Source organism: Chaetomium strumarium (genome assembly GCF_033439665.1).
Source record: "Chaetomium strumarium strain CBS 333.67 chromosome Unknown B0T15scaffold_4, whole genome shotgun sequence".
NCBI classification, from domain to species: Eukaryota; Fungi; Ascomycota; class Sordariomycetes; order Sordariales; family Chaetomiaceae; genus Chaetomium; species Chaetomium strumarium.
In genome coordinates this window covers 3,421,984-3,446,440 of record NW_026944432.1, presented here as the reverse complement: position 1 = coordinate 3,446,440, position 24,457 = coordinate 3,421,984, and the positions used below count along the sequence as shown (strand labels likewise).

At 55.6% G+C, this 24,457-nt stretch overlaps 6 protein-coding genes across 6 annotated transcripts; 2 read left to right on the top strand and 4 right to left on the bottom strand.

The window, feature by feature from the left end:
• Positions 1-5,913: 5,913 nt before the first annotated feature.
• On the bottom strand, positions 5,914-9,222 carry B0T15DRAFT_511950 (uncharacterized protein; the record flags this gene model as incomplete). The annotated part of the gene is made up of 7 exons (XM_062867948.1): positions 5,914-6,287; positions 6,385-6,603; positions 6,673-6,778; positions 6,998-7,065; positions 7,171-7,374; positions 7,489-8,052; positions 8,193-9,222. The coding sequence occupies 7 exons, from the start codon at positions 9,220-9,222 to the stop codon at positions 5,914-5,916; spliced, it is 2,565 nt and encodes an 854-aa protein (XP_062721883.1).
• A 713-nt stretch (positions 9,223-9,935) lies between these two features.
• Positions 9,936-10,696, top strand: B0T15DRAFT_372454 (uncharacterized protein; the record flags this gene model as incomplete). The annotated part of the gene is made up of 2 exons (XM_062864212.1): positions 9,936-10,240; positions 10,303-10,696. Coding segments are annotated over 2 exons (699 nt in total), but the record flags the coding sequence as incomplete, so codon positions are not given.
• Positions 10,697-10,949: 253 nt separating this feature from the next.
• B0T15DRAFT_534337 (uncharacterized protein) lies at positions 10,950-12,735 on the top strand. Its single transcript, XM_062869433.1, has 4 exons — positions 10,950-11,016; positions 11,106-11,878; positions 11,964-12,098; positions 12,186-12,735. The coding sequence occupies exons 1-4, from the start codon at positions 10,974-10,976 to the stop codon at positions 12,459-12,461; spliced, it is 1,227 nt and encodes a 408-aa protein (XP_062721881.1). The 5' UTR covers positions 10,950-10,973; the 3' UTR covers positions 12,462-12,735.
• Positions 12,736-12,808: 73 nt separating this feature from the next.
• Positions 12,809-13,852, bottom strand: B0T15DRAFT_511948 (uncharacterized protein; the record flags this gene model as incomplete). The annotated part of the gene is made up of 2 exons (XM_062867947.1): positions 12,809-12,920; positions 13,041-13,852. The coding sequence occupies 2 exons, from the start codon at positions 13,850-13,852 to the stop codon at positions 12,809-12,811; spliced, it is 924 nt and encodes a 307-aa protein (XP_062721880.1).
• Positions 13,853-15,413: 1,561 nt separating this feature from the next.
• On the bottom strand, positions 15,414-17,876 carry B0T15DRAFT_511947 (uncharacterized protein; the record flags this gene model as incomplete). Its single annotated transcript, XM_062867946.1, has 1 exon — positions 15,414-17,876. One exon carries the CDS (start codon positions 17,874-17,876, stop codon positions 15,414-15,416), a length of 2,463 nt encoding a protein of 820 aa, XP_062721879.1.
• Positions 17,877-21,903: 4,027 nt separating this feature from the next.
• B0T15DRAFT_534327 (general substrate transporter) lies at positions 21,904-24,414 on the bottom strand. The gene is made up of 4 exons (XM_062869432.1): positions 24,020-24,414; positions 23,489-23,949; positions 23,220-23,426; positions 21,904-23,164 (listed from the first exon to the last, which is right to left on the bottom strand). The coding sequence occupies exons 2-4, from the start codon at positions 23,914-23,916 to the stop codon at positions 22,216-22,218; spliced, it is 1,584 nt and encodes a 527-aa protein (XP_062721878.1). The 5' UTR covers positions 23,917-23,949; positions 24,020-24,414; the 3' UTR covers positions 21,904-22,215.
• Between the last annotated feature and the right edge of the window lie 43 nt (positions 24,415-24,457).

Genomic DNA, 24,457 nt, shown 5'->3' with positions numbered 1-24,457 from the left:
GCGCCTACTATAAGGGATGCCTTTTCTGCGATAAAACAAAGACTATAAAGGCGGCGCCGGCAGGCTTCTTAAAGCCATTGCCTATACTACTGGCGCCATGGCGCGATATCTCGGTCGACTACATTATACCGCTGCCTGCGTGCACGAGGAGAGGCTAGGATTTTCAACATATCGTGGTTATGGTCGACCGCCTGACGAAAATATGGCACTTTATACTAATGGCTATACTAGAAGCGGAGGAACTAGTAGAACGATTCATCGAGAGGGTTTATAGCCTGTATAGCACGCCGGAGACCGTTGTTTCCGACCGCGGTATATAGTTCGTATCGACCTTCTAGAGAGCACTGTCGTCACGACTGGGGGTGATACTGCGGCCGTCGTCGGCCTACCACCCCCAAACAAATGGCCAGACAGAGCGTATCAACGCGGAATTAGAGCAATACCTAAGGCTATTTATGGACTAGGCACAAGATAACTAGGTGGATTGGCTGCTAGTAGCCGAATTCGCGGGTAATAATACGGCATCGGAGACAACGGGCGTATCGCCGTTCTACGCGAATTACGGCTTCCACCTATATATAGGCGTTAAGCCGGCAAAGCCATGCCCCCCGAATCTCATAGAGCCGCAGCGATAGGAGTTCTTCCGCACATCGGAAATTGCGGCCCGGTTCTAGGTGGTTTGGGACTATATTACGGCACTCTCGAAACAGGCCCGGGACCGCTACGAAGAGGGCGCGAATAAAAGGCGAGATGACGCGCTAGTCTACCAGGTAGGCGACCGTATAATATTGAGTATACAGAATTATAAGACCGGCCGGCCGTTATAGAAGCTAGAACCCTGTTGGGAGGGACTATTCGAGGTTACGAAGGCATCGTCGCACGCCGTGATGTTGAAATTACCGGCCAACATAAAGGTTTTCAATATATTCCATGTATCATGGGTAAGGCCCTATATCCAAGCCGGACTGCCCGGGCAGGAAGAAACACAGCAAGACGTCCGAGCCAACCGCGGCAAGGTCATTACAAGAACCGATAACGGCGAGGAAGTATAGGAATATCGATTCGAGAGCATTCTGGACTATGGTAAGGCGGACAACGGCCGTTGGCAATACCTAGTAAAGTAGGAGGGCTATGACGAACCGACCTGGCAACCGGCCATAGACCTGCATAGCTACAATAATGCGATCTAGGCGTACTATGACGCCCACCCGGACCAGCCGGGACCCCCGGCGTAGGTCGCGCGCCGTAATACCAGGGAATCATCACGAAGGTCGTCGGCGCCACGAGACGGCATACGGGAACCGGGACAGTGTGCGTGGGAGCAGCGGGAGCAGCGGGAGCCGGCGCCGGAAGGAAGACGGCGCTCGTCGAGGGTACGGAACGGAGCGCGCGAGGCGGAACCAGGGTGACCGGCGCGGCGGCAAGCGGGTTCAATGCGCGCGCGCGGGCAATTGAATCAGTAGAACGGAATGTCCGTCGGCGAAGAAGGGTATTATATGACCGGCTCAGGCCGGGCGTATAACCAGGGAAAACGTCGTTTTGTAAGAATTGGCCAATTTGGCCGACGGCCCGGAAGGGGGGGCCTTTTTGGAGGACGGGGTAGTGTCACGGGCATAGCCCGTGCCATGTCGTAGAGTAGGGTTAGGGTTCAGGCACGAGGGTTGTGGAGCCCTGGTCGGGCCCACAGGGTTGGTCTGTGCAGCGCAGGGTATTTCCCTGCGCGCGGCAGGGCCACACTTCTGGTTCCCTCGTGCAACCACATATATACCATTGCACCCCATACGGTCCGTGATAACGACCTTCCGAACCGACCCGTGCCTAGTCGACCGAGCACGTAGTATATCGTCTTAGCGGAGGCCTGACCACGTATTCGAACAACTATGGAGCCTGCACCTAGAGCCCCCCGTCGGCACCCGGAATTTTTTCACCTTATTTATCACTTCGGGCCTTCCTTCCCTGGCACTAAAGGGTTACAGTAGTAATTGGAAGTGCCATTTCTTCAAGGGTCTTCGGTATTTATTACAAGCGCGGCAGTTTCCGACCTTCTTTCCCTGTATATGGGTTGTATGGTAATTAGAAGTATATGGACCGACCGGCTGAATCCCGAATTGCAAGAGCCCTCTTTTTCTTGCACCTGCATTCAACAACGAACACGAATAACAACCGACCTGCAAGATAGACCCCCTTCAGCATATGCAGTAGGTTATTCAGAACTACGAAGCCCAGATTCAAGCCTTGACAAAGGAGCTTACCGACTTAAGGACTAAGTCGGCCCGCAAGTCTAAGCCGAGCCTCCCCGACCCCGACAAATTCTCTAGCACCTACTATTGGGATACCTGGTTTCTAGCTATTCAAGCCAAGCTCCGTATCGACGGTCAAGCTATAGGAGCTCCGGAAGCCTAGTTTTTCTATATGTACGGTCGCCTTAATAGCAAGGTTCAGGCGCTCGTTATACTGCAGTTGGCCGTTGCCGAAGACACAAAGCAGTACGACCCCTAGAACCTGCTCAATCAACTAGCCCGTTTGTTCGATGACCCCAATAAGGTACGCAATGCCGAAGACAAACTATAAGCCTTAAAACAAGCCGACGACGATTCGCTTCCGGTTTTCCTGGCCTGGTTCGAACGGCTACTTTACGCGGCTAAGGCGAATATATGGCCCGACAATACCAAGATCGCTATGCTTCGTCGTGGCTTGAATAAATCAGCCCGCTCCCGGCTCGATGCCCAGGTTATTATACCCGACGATTACAACGGCTTTGTCGTAATGCTCTAGAAGCTTAATATACGTTACCACGGTTCCGGTAACCCCAAGCCCTTTAATGCCAATTACAACAAGGGTGAACCGATGGATTTGAACACGGTGGATATTGCAGCTATGGATATACCGAGGTATGATATGGTTCCTGAGCCCCAGTCGATGAAGAAGGCTCTGAAGGAGGACTCTGGCGATGATAACGGCGATTTGTACGATTGATTAGTATGTGTGGATGATGTACTTGGTGGATTCGGCTGTATTGGAAGACTCGAGGCGAGTCTTCTGTTCCGGGGGGGGTTGTGATGGTGGAACCCACCGTACTATGGCATAGGCCATTGATTGGTCAACCTGGTTGGTGCCCTATATTCTATATCTGGGCACATGCTCCATATCCTGTATTTAGACTTCTTCGCACCTTGCAGTCTTCGAGGATTCCTTTCCTCCTGCAAGTTCAATATTCTTGCAATGCAGTCAGTTTACCACCAGAGGCTTGACCCTGGCCTTAAACGACGGCCCTCGTGACAGTCAGAATATATTAGGTATATAACTTTGTTAAATAGTACCTAGAGCTTACTATATATTTTAATCGGAAATACGACTATTAAAGGGCCTAGTACGAAGATTCAGAAATCATTTATAGCTAGTTTATACTTATATATATATATATATTCTCCTACTCCGCTATGCCTAGCTATTTACAAGGCGCGCCGGACCCTCTACTGCTATGTATAAAGGAAAAACCATACCATTCAGGCCGGGTAAAAACCTTCGTCAGAAGTAATAGGAAAGACATGGTTTCAGTGATACACGCTGCTGCAAGTAAGGAAAAAGGCCTTGGGAAGGCCTTGGGCCAACGGTGTCACGAGGGCCGTCGTTCAAGGCCAGGGTCAAGCCTCTGGTGGTAAACTGACTGCATTGCAAGAATATTGAACTTGCAGGAGGAAAGGAATCCTCGAAGACTGCAAGGTGCGAAGAAGTCTAAATACAGGATGTGGAGCATATGCCCAGATGTGGAAGGTGGGGCACCAACCAGGTTGACCAATCAATGGCCTGTGCCATGGTACGGTGGGTTCCACCGTCACACTGACACATCCTGTATCGCGTTCGGCAAATAGTTGATTAGCTATATCTTTTATACTAGATAAGCAGAGAGGAAATCCTTTGGAATCCAGGTCGAGGATATATTAAACAATGACCAATTCTTCTAGATTGGTCAACTTCCGCGAATTGGCTGGAATATCGCGTCGTGATTATATACTGCGTTGCCGGCGGCTTAGCTTCTCATAATCTATATTGTAGATCCTACTAGCTGCTCGAGTGCTTAACTTCGGATCATTTTGCATTGCCAGAAGGGCTAGTTGCACCTGGTCCTCGTTGCTTTTATAACCTATATTGCATTGTAAAGGAAGATGGGAAGAAAGATAGAAGATATGTCAGGGCGAATTCGTATGACATTCGCTTATCTATGACATTCGCTTATCAACCACATTATAGGATATTATTTTACTTTATCTATACTTTAATTAATCTAAATGTTATGAACTAACCATATATGACGGCCGGGTAGGGCGCGACCCTGGGACCCTGAGCTAATAGCTGTCAGGGACGGCAGGATCACTAAGATCAATCGGGAACTGATGATCCCGGTGAGCGGCTCACTGTCATGAATTAACTTGCAGAAGCCAGTAGGGCCGACCTGCATGGTCCGCGGGCGGCGCCCGCATCCAATCATTCCGGTCCAGGAACGGACTAATCAGAAAAGGATCACGCTTGGCATAGGGAAGGCTTGGTGATCTAACTATAAGGCTCATAGAGGATTACCAGTGATCTAAAGTGATCTAGTATGAGAGATCACCAGAGACAAGCAGTGATCTATGGGAAGCCCGTAGTATATAGGTTAGCTAGTCATTCATTCTGGAGGACTTGGGAAGTTCTCCAGTGAGCAATAACAATTAGTAACCTCACCTACTGTGCAGACATTGCGAACAGCATTATTGTGGACCTTTTGGCTTCACTGAGACCTACAGTCTGACCAGCAGATACCTTCGACCGGCGAACCCTTTCAGAGGTAGGACTGCCTGCGGTTTCGTCACACTCGGTGGATTATATCTTCCCTGACGGCAAGTGTGACGGTGGAAGCCACCGTACCATGCATGATGCTTGCAGTATGATTGGTTGGTTGTGGAGCGCATGTCCCACCTTCCATATCTGGCAAGTGCCCCACATCCCACATCCTGTATTTAGACTTTCCTGCTTCGCATCTTCCACTTGCAGAACTCTTCCTTCTGCAAGTTCAGTATTCTTGCAATACAGTCAGTTGCCCACTAGAGCCATTGAGCCTAGCCTGCATCTACTGATTCGTGACACTATCGATCTAGGAAATCTAGCTATAAAGATACCTAGAAGAGGAAGCTATATATAATACTACTATTCTATCACTCATTTAGATAGCTAGCTTCCTTAGTAAGTAACCAATTTAATCAGTAGCCTTCACCTACTATGTAGACATTGCGAATTGCATTATTATGAACCTTTTGGCTTTACCAAGACCTATAGTCCGACTAGCAGATACCTTCGACCGGAGAACCCTTTTAGAGGCATGTCACGGTCGGTATGGGTGCCACCCCAGGCGGGGGTCGAACCCACGACCTCCCTGATTGACGGCTGTTGTGGAGCACCGGTCACATGACCCACAAATCAGGAATATCTTTGTGTAATGTTCTGGGCCACTGACTCAGAACTTCTCTTTCCTTTCCTCAACCTTAGATTCACGAAATAGAATGACAACAACAGCCGGCTTGACCCTGTTCAATTGCATCTAGTCGTCACAAGGCAGGACTGCCTGGGTTTCATCACAGTCCCCTGAATAACCCTAAGGCTGTTCCTCCTACACCTATATATTTCTCTATCATCTATCGACCGATTTCATTACTATTGACCGACAATGCTATCGCCATCGTACCACTCATATGTTGTTAGAGTAGGTATAAGAAGGATGTTTCTACGAGCTTTCCTGATACACGACAATAGGGCGGTATCGTGGGGATGTCAAATCATGGTCAAAATGTGTCAATTCAGAAGTTCAATGTAAGATGCGTGATGGAAGTCTTGCAGTGCAAAGCCACCGCAAGTCATATCCATCGTGGGGCTGCTTATCTAATCTACAGTGGAGTACAGCCCATGTATCATTTCCACAAGGAAGCCGGTTTCCGCTTCGGGAGTTCTATCAAAGGGAGCCGCAGGGCTGTGTTGGGACATGGGAGGCGGTGTCAATGCCGTGACAGGAATGGCAGCTGGCGTCTCCCGTTCTTTCCCCTTGGCCTTCTCAAACGTGCTCACCCCGGGCGGATCCCGGAGCAGGGCCCGCCATCCCCTTTTCTTCCTCATCTCCTTACGCTGCTCCTTTGAAGTGGGGAAGCACAGATGGAACAACATCAAGGTGGCGAGCGCGAGGGGTCGCCAGAGGTAGTGCAGCGTGCCGAAGACCCCGCCTGCCGCAGCTGCCGCTCCGACGTCGACGAAACCGACACCTAGTTGACCAGTCAGCTCTGCTCCTGGGTGCCTCGGAAATAAGGAAGAAGAAGAAACGGAGCTGGAAAATCTTGTATAAGGGAAACCGGCACTAACCATAATTCTCCGCGACGCGCGCGAAGGTATACCCCGCCAGCGCGTCCCAGCCCACGCCCGATGCGTATATAGGGATGATATGGTCCAGCGAGAGGTTCCGGCTCCCCTCCTCTTTGTCCCAGCCAACCAAATGGGTCACACGCAGCGTACTATTCAAGACGGTGTCGGCCAAAAATGGCGCTGCGGCGGCGAGGGCGGCAATGTACAACCCGGTGTTGTCTGCTTAGGCGTCAGCACGGCATCCCGGACACCAGGGGTGAAGGAAGGAGGCTCTGGGGCATCACGGACCAGATAGATCGATCGATAGCACGATAGACACGACGACCACGGCAACCAAGGCCCGCACAAACCCCACGGGGAAGAGTGCCAAGAGGTAGAACCAGGAGCGGAGAACCTTGAACCAGGGAGGACGGGGCAAGGGTAGTAATGACATTAGCGTGTAGACAGCGTTTGCAAAGACCAAAGGTGCTGCGAGACACAAGCCAACCGTCGCCCCCAACGCCGGAAAGGGGAACGGGTTGGCCGCAGGGAGGCTTTCATGCATGCTTGAACGCAGACTGGGCTGCACGCTCAGGAGGGCGGCTAGGGCAGCCATGCCTGCGAGAGCACTCACGCCGCTCGCCACGATGCACTCGACAAACATTTGGGCAAATACCCTCGCACGGCTAATGCTACGTTTGTCTGGCGCTACTGAGCAGTTAGAAATGTGTTGATTAATCCAGATATGTAGGAGCGTAGGCAACGGAGAGGGGACAGCGAGTAGAAGAACGAAGAAACGGAACTTACCTTCGTCGTCGGGTGGATGGATTGCCGTCGGGTTTGGCATGTGTGAGGGCGTTTCTTGATTCAGGTCCCATGCCAGTGGAAGACCGCTGGCAGGCTTCCACTTGGGCCCGGCGTCCGACGGCGTGCCAAGGGGCTTGGGACTGACGAAACCGCCATCAAATACCATTTGAATCTCGGCACGCGACCCCGTACGGCCTTCAGCCACTATCGAATCATATATTTCTCGTAGTTGATTCAAGGCGAAGGACTCGAAGTGCCCAAGACAGCTGTATGGTTGTGATGCAACTGGGTGTGTGAGTGCGGTGTGTAATCGAGTACCCATGGGCCCCAGAAGCGATTTCAGGATGTCCTCAGGGAGTTTGTTCTTGGCGATCGCCAGCGTCAGAGCCATACGGCCCATGTCCGATGCCGAGGCGATCAACACTTCGGGCGTCAGCGCCTGGGTTGCGAAAAAATAACGCTCAAAGTCAGGGAAGGAGTCATCAGCGGCCAGCTCGAGGTAACACCGCAGTGGCGACGGCAGGGAGACGGGGCGTTCGAAGCTGGACCGCATCTGCTGCAGCTGAACGTGGGCTGGAAACAGGTAGGCATCCCGTCCTGACAGGGCCGTCACGGTGCCTACCCAACGGCGCTGGTCGTCGACGACCCAGGAGCCCGAGTCGCCTTCCTGCAGCGTGGTGCTGCCGTCCAGCACCACGGTCCAGACCTCGGCCGGGGCGGCACCACGGACGGAGAGGAAGGCGGGACTGGAGAGCAGTGTTCCTCGGCAGAGCCCGCTGAAGCCGGCGAGTATCGAGACCTTGCTTCGCAAGGGCTTCCCCTCCAGGTAATCAGTTAGGTACCTCGTTGTTGCGGCGCCTGCGTGCTCTGGCACCGGTGGTACTGAATTTGGCAGACAGTCGTGTGTCGACAGCCGAATCAATCGCCAGTCGTCTTCGTCGTGTTCCAAAGTCGGCCCACGGACGGTCAAGGTCGGCCGGAAAAAGCTCGGGGTTTGCGCCGGATCTTCCATTTCTGCGGACTTTCCCCCCCGCTAGCGGACTCTGACAGGCACGGGGGATCGAGAATCAAGGCGGACTCGACGTCGTCATCGTATTGTGCGCCAATAAGCGTGCTGGGGCTGGACCCGACGAGAGAGGCGGTCGTTGATGCAACTTGGTGGTCGTCTGGCATGTGCGAGGACGTCATGGCGTACAGGGCGCCGTCGACTAGAATGATCCCCCCTATCGTCGAGCTCCACACGCTGTGTCCTGGTCGCCGCGTAACTAGCCGCGTGCCGCACAACGTCTCACATGGGGAGCCCGGAAGGTGGTCGTAATCTTCGTTTACCTCCCTCGCCGGCCTCTGTATTAGAGTCTTGTCGTACGAGAGCCGCAGCCCGGAGTAGAGGCGTCTGATGGCGCTTCGAGACATGACGGCGTGGAACTTCCTGATGTCGTCTTCGGAGTGCAGTCCTCGCACGCATATGCTCGTCTGCGGCCACCCTCCCGAGGAGGAACCTGTGCCACTGCTCCGCAGCGCAACGAGCTCGAAGATGACGGACGGCATGCGCTTGCCTCGGAACCAAATCGCACGGTTCTCATCATAGGCAGTTTGGAACTGGCGCAGCGCTTCCTCTTCTTGCTCGGTGAAGTCCGCCATGCGGTCCGCTTTGAGACCGAGTGCCGAAGCGAGCACCAGTGTTTGCAGCTTCTCCTGGATGTTGAGGCGCACTTCGACATCGAGAAGGCCGGTCTCGACCGCAGCGGCCAGTCGAGTGGGGGTTTGCACAGGTGGCGCCGCTCGACTCGACTCGTGGGACGATGTGACAGATACGGTGGCGGACGCCGACGCCGACGTCAAGCCGGAAACGCTCGAATCGATGTCCCTTGGGTCAACGGTAGGTTCGGCAGGGCGCGGACGAGAAGCGGGCGCGCGCCGCGACTGTAGGCGCAGCCGGCTGACCTCGCGCCACCAGGTTGAGAGTGCCTCGCTTTTCGGCGCGCCGTTCAGGATGGCCGTATGTGTGTTCTTTGGGTCGGCAGCAACTTGCACCTCAACGGTGGTCGCCATTGTCACGTGGTCGTCTCTCGTTCGTCCTTCTTCAAGTTAAGCATGATCGACTGTCATTCTGCCCTCCGGGTCTGGGCTTGGTTGGTGTGGTTGGATGTCAAAGGGGAGATTGCGGTGGGGGAATGGCGAGAGCACATGCAGTGGCATTCAGCCGCACCGGGCCACTACCGAGTCCCGACTCTCTGGTCCCGTCTTGTGTGTCTTGTCGGCGCTCTCATTGCCGCGGCGGCGCCACGATTGGGTGAAACGGCTCAGCTGAGCTGAGCAACCCGTATCTCGAGGATCTTGGTGCGAAACGGGTCTCTACTGTCACTGGTAAAAGCCTGGCGTTTCCTGTTTTAAGCGGATCACCGGGATAGTTAAGGATGGATCTTGTCGCTTACTTTGGCCGCGACCTCGACGACGACACCAAACGTGCCATCCTGGGTGTCTTTGGCGCCAAGGGCACCGCGAGCGTCAGCTCCATGGCGCCGTACTTTGAGTACTACCGCCAGGAGCTGAAGTCTTCCGTCATCTTCAGCCGCCCGCCCATCCGCACCCACGAGGACGCCCTGCAGGTCTTTGAGCTGCTCAAGGCGAATGCCACCAAACCAAAGACGGCCATCCCCGCCCCCGACGGCGCAGCTGCCGCCCTAGATCTCGGCGTGCGCACTATGCTGGTGACTGCCTGCAAAACGCCGGGAACCTTTGGCGGCGATGTCTTCAACCCCGTGTGGAAACCCGACGAGACCCTGGCCGCCTTCGTCGATCGCGTGTACCCGCGCTGGGCGGCGCCCGTCGATGACCGCCGCAGCACGTCCATCGCCGTCGGCCGCATCACGGCGCACGCTCTTGCAGCCGATGCCCGCATCCGCATCGAGTGGACTGACCGGCTGACGGACCACCTGGAGCTGCTCGTGGGCGCCGACTGGAAGACCGTCTACGTGTTCCGCTACCCCTGCTACCTCAAGATGTGTCTGAAGGCGCTGCTCGCCAGCAAGCCAGAGCTGGACCACAACACGGCCGACGCACTGGCCCTGTGAGTGCCCCGTCGTCACAACCGTTAATTAGCATCAACCCACCCGCGCTGACTGGACCCAGGGGTTGTCTCCCGCCGGATCTGCTGGTCGAGACGCTCAGCACCTACAACCTGCTGTTCCCCAGCACAGACGAAGCGTCGCAGGTCATGCTCAGGGACGCCGTGAAGCAGGATCACGCCTTCGCCGAAGGCTTCTCCGTCTTCTCGCGGGGCCACGAGGGCCCACGCGACGCGCGGAATCCCGAAAACATGGCCGATCTGTATAAAAATTACCCCCACTGGGCGGAGCGGCTGGACGTGCTCTGGAGGGAGATCGAGAACCCGACGCCCGTCACGCGCATCGAGCGCTGGTCCGAGAGGCGCAAGAGCGCGCGCTGGGCGACCTGGTTGGTGGTCCTGGGGCTTCTTTGCGCCCTGCTGTTCGGCCTCATGGCAACCGTCCTCGGTGCGTTGCAGGTGTGGATCTCGTACTGCTCCTATCTAGACGACCCCATGGTGCCTGGGTGCCCGACAAGGTCGGTGACGTCGAGTATGAGAACATAGTAGTGGAAACTGGTTGTGTTGATGCGACTGGTTGAAGCGGTGGGTTTTGATTTCAGGTCTCGGTGGAGCTTACACGTGTACAGTACGGTAATTACACGACCAGACACCCATCAACCCACCCAGTCACAGTGCCACCGCGCTTTCGGCTACCGTTGTATCGGCCCCTCGCCTAACATATCTGCCGCCCATCATGGAGCTCTCCTGCAGCAGTTGCAACAGAACCTTCCCCTCAGGTATGTATGGAGTTCCCAACATCTCAACCTTTGCAAAGGTACCTACCTATTGCAACCAAGGACTCTGGGCTGAACTCGATTCCGCCAAGTGTCTGCCCTGGAACGGCACCGGCTACGGTGCCGATTCCGCCCTTCGAGCCGGCGCAAGGCGTGTGCTGAATGCTCGCGATCCAAGGTCCGGTGCGACCAAGCACGGCCCAGCTGCTCGAGGTGTGTCGTTCACGGCCTAGTGTGTGTGTACCCGAACTCGAACTCCGAGGGACTCCGCTCAACGCCGAATCACCAAGTCGCTGTTCCGTCGGCTTCACATGCCGTGACGCTGCCCCTCACTCCATCTTCGGACCTGTCGCAGCCACAATCACAACAACCTGAATGGAGGCCGCTTAGCCAGGGTGACCCCCTAGCCGACCCCTCAGCCTGCCTTTCTGTCCCGACTTGGCTTCCGGCAGAATGGCAAACCGACCTTCTCCCTTTCCTAGATGAAGGTTATTCAAGTTACAGCACCGAGCTCTCCCTTGGAGGACGCATGACACCCAGGTTAGACGGCAATGCACATCTCGCGTCACGTCCAAAACCAAGTCCGTTCGAGGATTTGTCACTATTCCTCGGCGAGAAATGGAAGACGGCACAGCAGGGACTCGACTTCATAGACAGCGTGCTCAATGCCAATGTGGATAATTTTGTTACTGGGCTGCGAAAGCCCCTGTTTATCCACTTCCGGGACTGGGACATGAGCCAGAGACCAGCAGCGCTCGTAGAAGCAGTGACGGTGGGCCAACTGTACATGTACGCCATCCAGACAGGACAATCCGACGTAGTTCTCCGAGCGCTCGATGCGCAGCTCGCCCAGATCCAACTCAAAGTAATCCACGGCCTCCATCTAGCGGGAGCTATAAACGTTGAACCTTACTAAGTCCAGACCGCTAACCGAAATGGCCCATTCTCAGGTCTCAAAAATGCAAACCGCGCGCGAAGACGTCGAGATGCTCCAAGCAGTTCTACAATACGCATCCATGCGCGTCTACCGCGCCGGGCCCATCGCGTCAGAGTGCGTAGACCCCATCTCGCTGAGGCTGATGCAGGTACGCTCCCTTCTGCCATCCCCTCTACTATCCCATTCTTACGCATCAACATGCACTGACTGGTTATGTTTTATATTATTCCCCTAGCACGTCCTAAGCAAATCCCTCGGCAGCATGTCCCCGCCCACCTCCCCAACCCCTTCCGGGCCTTCCCCCTCCGCCTGGCAAAGCTGGATCCTCGACGAGTCCATCCGCCGCGCCTTGCATCACCGTCCACGCGCTCAACTACGCCACCAACGCCCGCCAAAACTTCCCCACGGGCCCGCTGCCGCTGCCGCAGCACATTTGGGAGGTGCCCACGGCAGACGAGTGGGCGGCGCGGTACCGCGCTTGGGAAGAAAGGTACTGTGGTGGTCATGCTGATGACGGCCCGCTGAGGGGGGAGATGTGCTTGCCTGGGTGCAGGGTAAGGAGACCGGCAGGGAGGAGCAGGTGAGGGAATGGTTTCAACCAACTCAACCGAAGCCTCAAAGTTGAACTGGTTGATCCAACCTCGCTAAAATTGACGAAGGTCATGGCTGTCGAGGCGCCGGTAGGACATACATTGACCAACGGTCCAAGCACTCCAGGAATTTAAAGGATAAAAGGGGATAGATCCACCCCTTAATAATATAATACTATGATTGACCCACGTCCGACCCTAACCAGTAGGAGCATCCCGCAACGCTATCTATATGCTACTGCTTTGCTAGCCTCCTCAAGGAATTCCCTTATTCGCGTATATAATCTGCTATCCTCTCTTCTCCACCTCCCGCCGTGTGACGAAACCCAGGCAGTCCTGCCTCTGGAAGGGTTCTCCGGTCGAAGGTAATGCTAGTCGGGCTATAGGTCTCGGTAAAGCCAAAGGATTTATAACAATATACTCTATAATGTCTATATAGTAGATAGAGGCTACGAAGAACCCATTCGACCCCGATCATCACCAACCCGGCCAGGACATACCCTGCAAAGATGAACAGACCACTGATCTCCAGTGCGATATAGACTGTACTCCGGTACTTCAACAGCCCTATTACGCCCCCAAGAACCCCCACCACCGCCATCAACACTGCCGGCTGCCCCCGAATCCCATATAACAGCGCCTCCCGCAGCAGCGGCAAAACCACGTCCATCAGGGAACGGCCCAACAGCCACGCCGCAAGCGGCACCCTTGTCCAGTTCTGTTGAAGCGCGATTCCCAGGGCGGTGTACTCGGCCTCGCCGCCGGACAGGAGTAGTTTGTGTAAGGCGATACACCACGCCGCTGTGTTCGTCGCCCTGGCGAAGAGATACTCGACTCGAGCGAGGGCGTAGGCGAGATGCCCCGTCTTGATCATCTCTTGGTAGAACTCTGTCCTGGCATCTTTGTTCCTCTTTCTCGTTCTCTTCTTGCCGTGAGCCTCCAACCTCGACCTGCTTCTGCTTTCACCACACCCCGCCGAGCTCCCTGCACCGCCGGCCTGTCTCTTCTTATCGTTTCTACTACTACTACCACCAGATGCACTCAACCATAGTAGCCTCTCAGCAAGGTACGAACCGAGCATGTCCCAAAGGCCCTTCTGCCCACAACTAAACAGCACCCACCCCCACCACCCCCACCAAGATGTAGTAGTACTAGTCCCGCCCAGCATGGCAGCAACAAAAACCTCGGGATTCGACCGCGCCAGCCGGAGATCCTCCAGCGGCGACTCGTACCCGCAGACATACTGGCCCAGCCACGGCACAAAAATGCGGCGGATGTGGTTGAGCGTTGCGGCTATTGCGAGGCGGGTCATGGCTGCGCGGTAGCTCCCTCTTGGTGTGGTCAGGACGAAGGTGGCTTTGAGAGAGCTGAAAGAGTGGAATGGTTCAGTCCATTCTACTGTTAGTAGGCCCCGTTGGGGTTGGTTGGATATCGATATTGGAACTGAATTGCTGAGGACATCGAATATGGACATGGTACATGGATGATGTGATATACCGGTGATTGAACACCAAGTGGTGGGGTGTGAGCGAAAAAGAAAGGTGTTGAGAGGGTTGGTGGTGATGTTGGAAAAGGGGTGGTAGGTGAGAATTATGGAGGGAGTAGCGGATTTGTTCGGTGCGGAGAGAAAGAAGGTCAAGGATGATGTGTTTCTGGGTGTTTGCTGCGGAGATTGATAGCGGGTGATCTCATTTGGGGGTTATTTGGAAGGATAAAAACGTTGCATTCGCCCTTGGATAGAACAACCCCTAGATGGTTCATAGTTGCGTTTCATGTCCTTTGTCGGTCTTCCCTGGGTTGCGTCATGGTCCAGAACAACTTTATTATGCTAAGGATCCTATCGATCATAGCTGAACCCAGTGTTTGCGGGCTCGAACGACTTGCTTCTTCCTTTCCGTCTTTTATTGCTCCTCTCTGTTCTTCTTCCATGGTTTATTTTTTACATGTTCTTTCTCCCTTTCTTCTATCTCCTCTCATTTACCCTCTTTCCTTTTTTTTCCTTCCTTCATCTTGATTCAATCCCATCATTGTTTTACTTGTTATGGCCATCTACTAGGCAATGACCTTAAATATCGTAGCTGACTGCCTCAACCTCTAAGAGGAGCAGATCGTATTCATTTTGGTGTGACATGATATACAGCCCATCTCGGGCATGAAACTTCTTATAGGTTCATGGCATTAAAATGGTATCTTATTCAAAGTTCCAAGAACCCATCTTTAAAGCTTCGTACTTTCATGGTCTGTGTGAGCCGGTCTGTGAATCGAAAACCCTTCCATGATCAGCCTGCCATGTCCAAGTTAGATTCTGTTCTCTTCGGTCTGCGGGTCAAAGCCTGCCGAGATAAGAGAAGACGAAACCACCCAGTGGCCTGGTTTGCCGCCGCGGTTTAATATACGCACCTATTTAACCAGATTGAGCCTGAGTGACCAGTGAAGATCGAATCGCTTGCTGATCATCAGTCACTCGCACAGGGCTAATCACTAGGGCAGGATTCAGGGGTCGATGTTGCGCTTATGACGAAACCAATGGATGTGTCACTGTCAACAACAGCGAGTCCGTCGCCAAGCAGCTATTTCCATGAAGATTCTCTCTTGTGTCGTCTGCTAACAGAGGCAGACGCAATCTCGTTTATACAAAGTTCTCTCTCAAAAAGCGAAGCTATTGCACGTGCAATGGGATCCGAACCAAACAAAACAGCATGCCGTAGCCATCCCCAACCGACGGCCCATATTGTGCCCAGCGTTAACGGGCAGCAATCCCTCCTCTTTCCCGTCTGCACAAAACACTCAGGGGTATGACATCTCCTCTATAACACCCTGTAAGCACGATCAAAAAAAATGTAGCCCACCCGCCCCGCCAACGACCTCAACTGTTACCTCTTCTTCTCCTCTTTCACATCCGCCTTCCCCTCCGGTTTCCTGTCTACCCTGACGACTTTACTCCTCTTGGTACCGTTCCCGTTCCGCTTGGCCATGTAGAAGTCGTACCTGTCCGGAAACAGAATGATGTTCGCCAGTCTTGCCACCTCCGCCTCGGCCCTCGTCATTGATGTTGACGACGACGACGGATTTGAACCGCCATTATCCATCCCCATCCCCATCTCCACATCCTCCTCCTCCTCCCCCTCCCCCTCCCCATCCCCCTTCTTACCCCTACCATCCGCATGTTTACTCCCCTCCTTGACATCCTCATCCCCCACCGTCGGCGGGGTAGGCGCCACATCGAACGGCGCGAGCCCCATGGCCTGCAGCCCAGCCGGCCCGCCCACCTCGGCGATATCCGTCTCGGTCGGACGCCCGATGTGCGTGGCCTCGCTGCCCAGGCCGCTGCCGGTTGAGTCGAAGTCCGGCCCGGGATGCCCGCGCTGGAAGGTCTTCCGTTGGCGGGCGAGGTACAGCGCGTTGGTCTGGGTCAGCGGCGCGGCGGGGACGTAGACGAGGATCGAGACCGGGCGGCCGGCAGGGGCGTTGGCGTCGCCCTCGCTCTCGGGCGGGGGCGTGGGCGCGCGGCTGGCCATGAGGTTCGGGTTGGAGGTGATGTGGTAAGCGAGGTCCGAGTGCCAGACGATGTAGTCGCCCGTCTGCAGCGTGGGGATGGTGACGAGGGTGCGGCGGAGGTGGAGGTGCGGGTGCCAGAGCTCGGTCAGGCGCTGCGCGTGGCCGGGCACGGCGCCGTGGATGATGGTGGACTGTTCCTTGTCCAGGGCCCAGTTCGAGGGGTCTAGGAAGGCCTCCCATTCGGGGCCATCGCGGCGCTCCGGGGGCTTGGTTTTTGGGGAGAAAAAGGGGCGGAGGAGGAAGTAGGCGGTGGCGAGTTTGGGGCTGGGGAGGAGGCGGATCAGGCCCGGCTCGATGGTGCTCAGGGCCACGACGCCCTGGTACATGCGGAAGATGCTGCACGCGCCGTAGCCGTTGTAGAGATCCGGGGTCGCGCTTACGCGGTAGGTGGGATCCCACGGGTCGTACTTCTCCCACTCGCCCCGGAAGACGGCATCGTAGGTGCCGCCTCGGCCGTACCCGTCTGGTTCCCACCGCTCGAGACTACCATTGTCCACCTGCGCGATGACGGTGGACGATGTGAAGTCACCTAACAATTCCGCCGCCGCCTTGTGCGCCGCGAAGCCGTCGTCGTCGACATCGTCAGTGGCAGGCGTGTCCGACTTGTCCACTTCCTTGCCCTTTTTGGGCGCGTCAGGTCCCACGCCCCCAATGTTCGCGCCGTGAATGCGCAGACGATCCCCGTAGGCAATGGGAAACCGGATGGCCATGCGGTCGTCGGCGTTGTTGTCCCACAGAGACATGGCGAACCGCTGCGCTTCCAAAACGCGGGGATGCGCCCGCGTGCGCACCTGCGCCGGGGTCCAGAAGAAGTCGAAACATGTCGGGTCTTGTGGCGGCGGCTCTTTGAAGTCGGTCTGTTTCTCGAGGTACTTGACCGTCTCGTCGATGGCGAACTGTGCATCGGCGCGGGGCACGACCCCGCGGACCAGCCCCAGCCCGTAGCGCTTGAGGTCGCGTGAGAATGCGGCCCGGGCGTCCGGGTCGTGCATATCGCTAAAATTGATGGTCGGGGTCAACCTGGAGCCCTTGGACGCAATCTCGTCCATGTCGCCCTTCAGCGCCTCGATCAGACGGGCCCAGGACGCCTCGAGCTCTTTTTCGTGGCCCTCGACAAGACTGCGCTTTATTTGAGCAAAGCGCGAGGGCAGCGGCACGGGCTCCTTGCCGTAAAACGAGAGCACGGGGGGTTCCATGGCGAGGCTGCTGTCGCTGCTTCCCGGGGTGATGGAGGTGCTACTGTTGCTCCTGCTGCTGCTGCCTCTGCTGGCGCTGCTGCTGGGGTTGTCATCCGCAGAGAAGGTAACGGAGGCGGCGGCGGCATTTGTGTGAGTGGCAGTGGTGGCGGTTAAAGCACGGTGTCTTAGCTTGGAGATTCTGCGGGGTCGCTGGTGCAAGGGCGACGGAGCGGCGCTGAGGGTTCCGTTGGCAATAATGGCAGTTGTGGAGGAAGATGGGGAGGCGGGCTGCTGGAGGCCCTGCTGATTCGGGAGGTGGTGGCACGCTGTGCGCCGGCGCCCGCATTGGCTGCACCGCGATCGTGGCTCACCACCCCTGTCAGTAAGACTGTTTGCGCTATGAATGCTGCCAACTGTCGCCAACAGACTCGCGCTGACGATCGTTGTCGGCGCTGCCACTGCGGCTGCGGCTGCCGCTGTGGCTACGGCTTCTGCAGCTGTCGCTGTCGAAGTTCCTCCCATCACCACGTCCACTCCGCCTCCCGCTGGCGACGCTCTCGTCCCGACAGACACGGCGGCGCCGCTTGCTGATCCCGACATCCTGTCCCTTAAACCATCGATTTGTCTGCAAGTCGTCGTGGTCGTACTGCATCGGGGTGGTGGGCGAGGCTCGTCCGGAACCCGGAAGGGTGCACGCTGCTCTAATTATACGGGCTTTTCAAGGCAAAACCTCGGCCGGATGCACTGGAGATCCCCCTTTTCCGTTGGTCTCTCTCACCAAACAAACATACGGTTGCCTCCTCTTGTGTCTTTGGTCAGGAATGGGATGGGCACGCACCCTTGATAAGGTGGGCTGTTGTCAGTCCAATGGATGGATACCAGATGCCAGAGCCGAACAGTCCGATAGCCCAGGCATTTGGATGTCGGCCCAGCCAAGGCGTCGGAACGGCGAAGGGCATCAATATAAAGGAGCCCCCCCCCCGTTATCGTCTCTTTTAGGCAGAATGCCAGACACCTGCTCGCCCTGCGCCGGAACCGCTAAGCCTTCTCGCCAACGACACCCGCAGTTTTCCCGAGAGGAGGACCCAGACCGCCGGCCGAAGAGACGAAGGGCTCGGCACATCTGTCTCCGCTAGCAGCTGCGGCTCGCGGCGCGGTGGGACTTGGTGCTTCATGCTCGACGGCAGCGGCAGATGTGTACAGAGAGCTCCGTAACCTAACCTACATATTCGCCTATCTCGGGATGACTGTGGATACCTGTCCAGTGCGGGATCCGGGAGCTAGATGCCAGGCCCAGACACTGCCAGACCCTAGCTGATGAGATATGCGACGCTGTGAGTTCCAGCGACTCCCAGGGCCGCTGAACCGTGTGGCGACTCTGGTGAGCCATGCTCGACGCTCGAGCCATGCTACCTACCTACAATACATACCAGGAGCGACCAGGTGTCCGCGTGGGAGGAGCACTGAGAATCCAATCGTGCGGAGGGTGGGGCAGGCTCCCGTGCAGTGGGGGTCAATGTCAAGTGCTGGGACGCAAGGCCATGGACGGCATTGGACGAGAGCATTCGAGCCCCAATCGCACAATCGGGCGGAGCATGCGGCTAGCCGTTGGTTGTTCTGGACTTGCCCAGGACTGTCAAGGAACGCAAATCCGGAGCAATATGGATTCTGAACCAAGCACCACGCTTTAAGCCGCCGCAATTGGTCCCGACCGGCCGTGGTGGGGCGTTCGTCGGAACCGCAGCTCCGCATCTCCTGAAAAAAGTGGCACCCGCCTGCCGCCTCACGGCCCGCGATTCCAGGGTTCGGGAAACCGCCGTGATTCGCCCGCCGTTTCAGCGTCGTTCCAGGAAACACCACAAGCCAACTGCCAGTGGAATCAAGGCGCCACCTTCACTCCAGGAATTGATCAAGTCAGCCTGATCACGATCCCGCAAGTGATATCGGCTTCGAACTTTACAAATTAGCGCTCCTCTCAGAAAATCATTCTTGGCAGGTAAAGATTCGCAGGTCAGGTCCTTCCCAGGGTCCTACATTCGGAACCCCGGACTTGGCAAAGCCAAGGATTGACTGCAGCTCTGCATTACGGATTCTACCATTTCCGAAGTTTAGCCGTAGTCCCCACTGCTCACCTCCCAAAGGAAAGTTGGGAAAAGTGCGATGTCGAAGAATGTCACATGCCCCTGTTCCTCAGCTAAGAGCGGAAGGAAATGTCTCCCAGAGTCCCAAGCTTTCATACTGCTGAGGTCGGAACTCGGAACCGATATTTGTGGACATGGACACCTGTTCCGGCATCCAACACCGTCCTGGACCCGCCCAGCTGGATGTCACGTCTCTCTACATGTGGAGCGGCCCTCAAGTTGCATCCACGGCTCCTTGCTTGAACTTGATGACCAGTTGGCCAGCATGCGGCTGACGGCTTCTTTCTCCCTGCGCTCTTCATCTTGGTTCTGACCCCCTCGGTTTCCGTCGCTTGAACTTGCCACTACCGTCTTCTTCCAGCCCGCGACCGCTATGCCCGCCGAGGGCTTAGACGACGACCAGGGACACCCTAGCAGTAGCAGGCCAGACTATTCTCCGCGGTACAGGCTATTCCTAACACCGTCATAGCCCGCTCGGAACGTACACACATCACGGAACCACCCATTCGGCATCGTGTACCCTGCTGACGGTCTCCCCCCTAGCTCACTCGGCGACGAGCCAATATCATTATTTGTGGGGCGTGCTCTCCTCTTCCCTCTCGCGAAGGGACCGGCTGGGTAGTGTAGTATCGAGGTGGCCTGGGCCAATGCAGTTACTGACTACTAGTACTTCTATCTCAGCGGTCGCGGCGTAGCGAAGCCAAAGCTCCGTTTAAAGCCATCACCTACCACTCTACTCTACTACTAGGTACCATACTGACCCCGCAGGTCTGTCTGGGAAGCTAAAACCGTCAAAAACTCGCTCACTCTATACACACACACTCTGGTTACCTGCCCGAACCGAGTCACTCAGTACACGGCCCTGAAGAGTGAGACGGACGGACGGGATGGTGCCATCGTCACGTACCTTTGCAGCTCTGTCCGCCCGCTATGGTTCCCCCCTTTTCCCCTCTCTCGTGCAGTCCCCCACGGAAAGAAAGAGCGGACAGCTCCGGTGTGTGTGGTCTGACCGGATCTGGAAGAAAACTCAGATCCTACCCTATGTACATACCTGTGTATGTTGCCCTTTGGGACTTCGCGAAACCCCCCATCTGGTGCGCCAAGTCGCGTAACCAGGTGTGGTCTCAGGGTGGTTTTAGCTCCGCGCCGTCCCGGTTCGTGGATTCTTGGTCTCGATAACTACTAGTACCATGGATCGTGGGTCTGGTGTTTGGTCAGCGTTGCCGAGATTGATTGCCGTCCGCCCCTCGCTTCAGCGGATGTGTTTTCGTGTCACATGAAGTTTTGGGGTGCCGTAGGTCAGGTACGGAGTAGGTAGGTTGCCATGTGAGTGAACTGAAATAGTACTGACGATGGTGATGTGGATGTGGGGGGGTGTCGCTGGTTCTGCATACTGATTTTGCTTGGGTAAGGAAGGTATTATTGCAAGACGCAGGGTAACCTCGTTATCGAGGTGGTATCTGAGGAGGATCCAAACTGAATTCATCCCAACTATCTCACAGCTCATCTGAGCTTTCACAATGAGTTGAGTAATGCTAATTGCCAGGGGAAGGCGGAGAGGCTCCTATGGCATGATGCTATCCCACGTTACTGATCCTAGTCAGAGCATGCAGTACAGATCTCTCACGGCCGAATTTGCCCAAGCTCCCGGTCTTCATTGCTCTATCAATACACTCCGCCGTGCTCTACGCTGCGTGATTCTGATTAGAGCCTTTTGAGCGGTTAGTCAGGACAGTGACCTCACCTTACGGATGCAATGCGTAAAAGACACGGAGAACCTCAAATTCGGCGGTCCATGAAACGGAAAAGCCCAACCATATAACGTCACGGTACTACATAACGAAGTAGCCGGACCCCTGCTCAATGGAGTCTTCGGTGGTTCTTGCATATGATACGACCTCGTCAACGACTATCTCTCAAGTCTTGTAGTAGTGTCAAAGGCCCGGCATTGCAGTTTGCCAAATTGTTATGGCCGACGTCATTCTAAAGGTTGCTATAGCTGCTTAGCCTGACCGACCGACTGAGCTACCATGATGGCATGATGTCAGCTACCGAAATTCAAATCTGTCCTGGGGAGAGACCAGACTCTGTTACATGGACAACGAACTGGTACTTCGAGTGTCGAGATAGTATCAACAACAAGGGAGAGGCAGGCATAGCAAGGCGTTACAACGGTAATGTATTCGAGGAGCCAGGAGTTTGCCGGGCATGTTGCTACTATGCAACCATTTTGTGTAGGATAGGGGAGCTAATGGGTTTCTCCTATGCTGTATATTCCTTTACCCACAGATAGTCTCTGGTTACCTGGTACGACGTCTATCTCAAAGAGTAAAGCTAGCCTCGACTTCTTTGTAGCAAAAGTGTCAGCAACCTAAGGCAGCTGTGTCCTGGAGGCACGTTGCAGCATCTGGGTGTCTTATTTCTTTGAACCATATGTTGAATGATATGGCCAATGGTGTGGTCGAGTGCGAACAAGCGGGCTGGAGCGCCGTTTTAGGAGGCCCAGCGAGAATTGGCTCTTTTTGAACGTCCCGTATCAATCCAGCGAAGGGCGCACAGTCCTCTCCTGTCCAGAGCTGGGAAATGCATTCAGGTACTGCCGATCGCGCCCTGCTCAGGACGGGAGGGCCATAATAATCTAAGACTTCGGCCACATTTTCATACTTTAGCAAGGTCAAGCGGTGTGACCGTATTCGCAAGAGTGAGTCGTCAGCTTAGATCTTGGACGGCGTTGTGACGGAAACACCAGTCTCGTGATTTGGCAATGCTCGAAACGCTTCCCTCGACATCCAGATTCCTCAAACCTGTTCTTCTGCTGACTGGTATCCAAGATCACCATTCACCTCATCCTCCGAATCCACCTTCGGGAAGCTTTCCTTCGGCTCGCGCAGGAACACCAAGCATCCGAGCGCAACGACCACAAGGCCAGCCACGTAGAACCACGGCAGGCCGACCCACAACCCCTTTTTCATCAAGCCGGTGTTGAAGCACCAAGCCAGCATGGGCCCTCCAAGAACCGCCCCGCCCGTCTCTAGCATGCTGATCAGGGCATACAGCCTCGACGTCTGTTGAGGCCCGACGTATGTGGTCGCCACGGCTCGACACAGCGGCCCGTGTGAGCCGCCAAAGGTGCCGACGGTAAGCCCCACGATAAACAGCACGATTTCCCTACTGAAGCCCTCGATAAGCGCTCCGGCGATGAGGAACAGCAGCGAGATCTTGGTGAGCAGAAGATCCTTGGCGAAGACCGAGAGCCGGAAGCGTCCCGACGTATTTGTCAGGAGGCCCGACGCCCTTGGAAGCAGGACAATTACGACCAGTTGTAGAACCCCTAAAGGGGAGAGTAGGTAGTTTGTTTGTGCAAGGCTCCAGCCAAAGTAGGTGCTGATATGCTGGGCCAGGGTAGACGAATAGGCCGCAAACAGTGCTGGCTGGATCAAGAACGCTGGGAGAGAGAGCGCGATGTTGGGGTTCTTCAGCAGGGAGAGCGATACGCCCAGCTCTCTCCTGGCTTCGCGTAGCCTGTTCGCCAGACGCGGCTGGTTTTCCTGTTCCGTGGCCTCGCGGCGCTTGATAGGAAGCGTCTCTGGGATGAACAGCAGCAAGCCGAAGACGAAGGGCGATATGCCCAACACGGTCAGGATAGGAAACCAAGGACCAAGGTGTTCCATAATTAATCCCGCTGTGACAGGTCCGATGAGCCCTCCGCAAACCGCTCCAAAGGAGAGGTAGAGAAAGGCAGTTGCCCTACCGCAAGTCAGCCTTCCTTACAACGCCACCCGAGCCATGAGTGGCCACTTACTTTTCGGCCTCGGCACTGACATCCGACGCCATGGCATTCAGCGTATTCAAGGCGACCGGGATCCCGCCGCCAATGAGGAAGAACAGGGAGCCTATCACGGCCAACTGGGGCCGGGGCATCTCGCCGACGGCCAGCATCAAAGGTCCCCAGGCAAATCCGAGGTTGATACCGAGGTACGAGAGAAGAAACGCTGGTTTGCGGCCGACTCTGACGCGGAGCAGCGGTGGAGGTTAGCGGTAATGGAAGTCTGCCGGCCCGTAAGCACTTACCGATCCGCAAACACACCGTACGGGAGTACCGCGACCACGCCGACGATCGAGTGGACCATGGCCGACAAGCCGCCGAGATAGGCGAGCTCCTGCTGGACGCCCTCAACCTTGCACAGCCGCTCCTCGATGGGCTCGGACATGGGCTTGCCGTAGTGGCGGTGGCAGATGGCGTCCTCCATCAACCGGAAGAGGGGAATCAGGATCAGCATGCCGCTCGTCGTGATGGTGAACATGAGGACCGCCAGCAGCACCACGATGGTCGTGCGCTTCTGCGCTTGAAAACGGCCAGAAAGTCCGCACTGGCCATGCTTCCTGCTCTGCCCGTTGTCTTCCGGTTCGGTTGGTGTGGCATCGATCCCGATCGAGTCGCGCTCCTCGCCTGAAAGAAGCGGCTCGGCCTCCACGAGGTCATTGTCGTCGGCGCTCATGACTGATATTTTGATTGATAAACCCTGAGGAAGCTCGAGAAGACCCATGTTGATGTTAGTCTAGGGTGAGGGAATAATAAAAATTCCTTTCTGGTGTTCTCACATTTGCATCGGTCGTCGCTAGGCCCTCGAGCTGAACCTACCTAATCTAAAAGGGGAAATATGAGGAATACGAAGCGGGTGCGAAGCCAGGGGGACAGAGTGCATCATTAACAACGACGCAGCAAATGACGGCCGCATTTTGTTAGTACTGACTTTATCGCTGTTTTCAGCTCGAGGACCGTTGGAGGCGTTTCCCCAATTACGTTCGTAAGCTGCCAAGCCTTGGCTGAAGCGAGCGCAAAGGGAGGATAATAAGGAAGAGGGATTCTGTTGTCCATCCTTTTCTCATCAGCGTTCTCATCGTTGGTTCCCAGGAGTTTGATGTCAATGGAACGACTTGAATGGACTCGCTCGCACATGCCGTCGGCATGTTCTACGACATCTGATGTTCGACATACTACTAAGGCAGTTAGTAGTATTCTTAGTAGTATTCCAACCC

What these genes read in the sequence shown, in the direction of transcription:
- B0T15DRAFT_534337 (XM_062869433.1), top strand. Translation starts at nt 10,974, where the DNA reads ATGGAGCTCTCCTGCAGCAGTTGCAACAGAACCTTCCCCTCAG. An exon ending in TCGCCCAGATCCAACTCAAA is followed by an intron (nt 11,879 to 11,963) that starts GTAATCCACGGC and finishes GCCCATTCTCAG; the next exon opens with GTCTCAAAAATGCAAACCGC. An exon ending in TCTCGCTGAGGCTGATGCAG is followed by an intron (nt 12,099 to 12,185) that starts GTACGCTCCCTT and finishes TTATTCCCCTAG; the next exon opens with CACGTCCTAAGCAAATCCCT.
- B0T15DRAFT_534327 (XM_062869432.1), bottom strand. Translation starts at nt 23,916, where the DNA reads ATGAGCGCCGACGACAATGACCTCGTGGAGGCCGAGCCGCTTCTTTCA. An exon ending in TACGGTGTGTTTGCGGATCG is followed by an intron (nt 23,427 to 23,488) that starts GTAAGTGCTTAC and finishes GCTCCGCGTCAG; the next exon opens with AGTCGGCCGCAAACCAGCGT. An exon ending in GTCAGTGCCGAGGCCGAAAA is followed by an intron (nt 23,165 to 23,219) that starts GTAAGTGGCCAC and finishes GACTTGCGGTAG; the next exon opens with GGCAACTGCCTTTCTCTACC.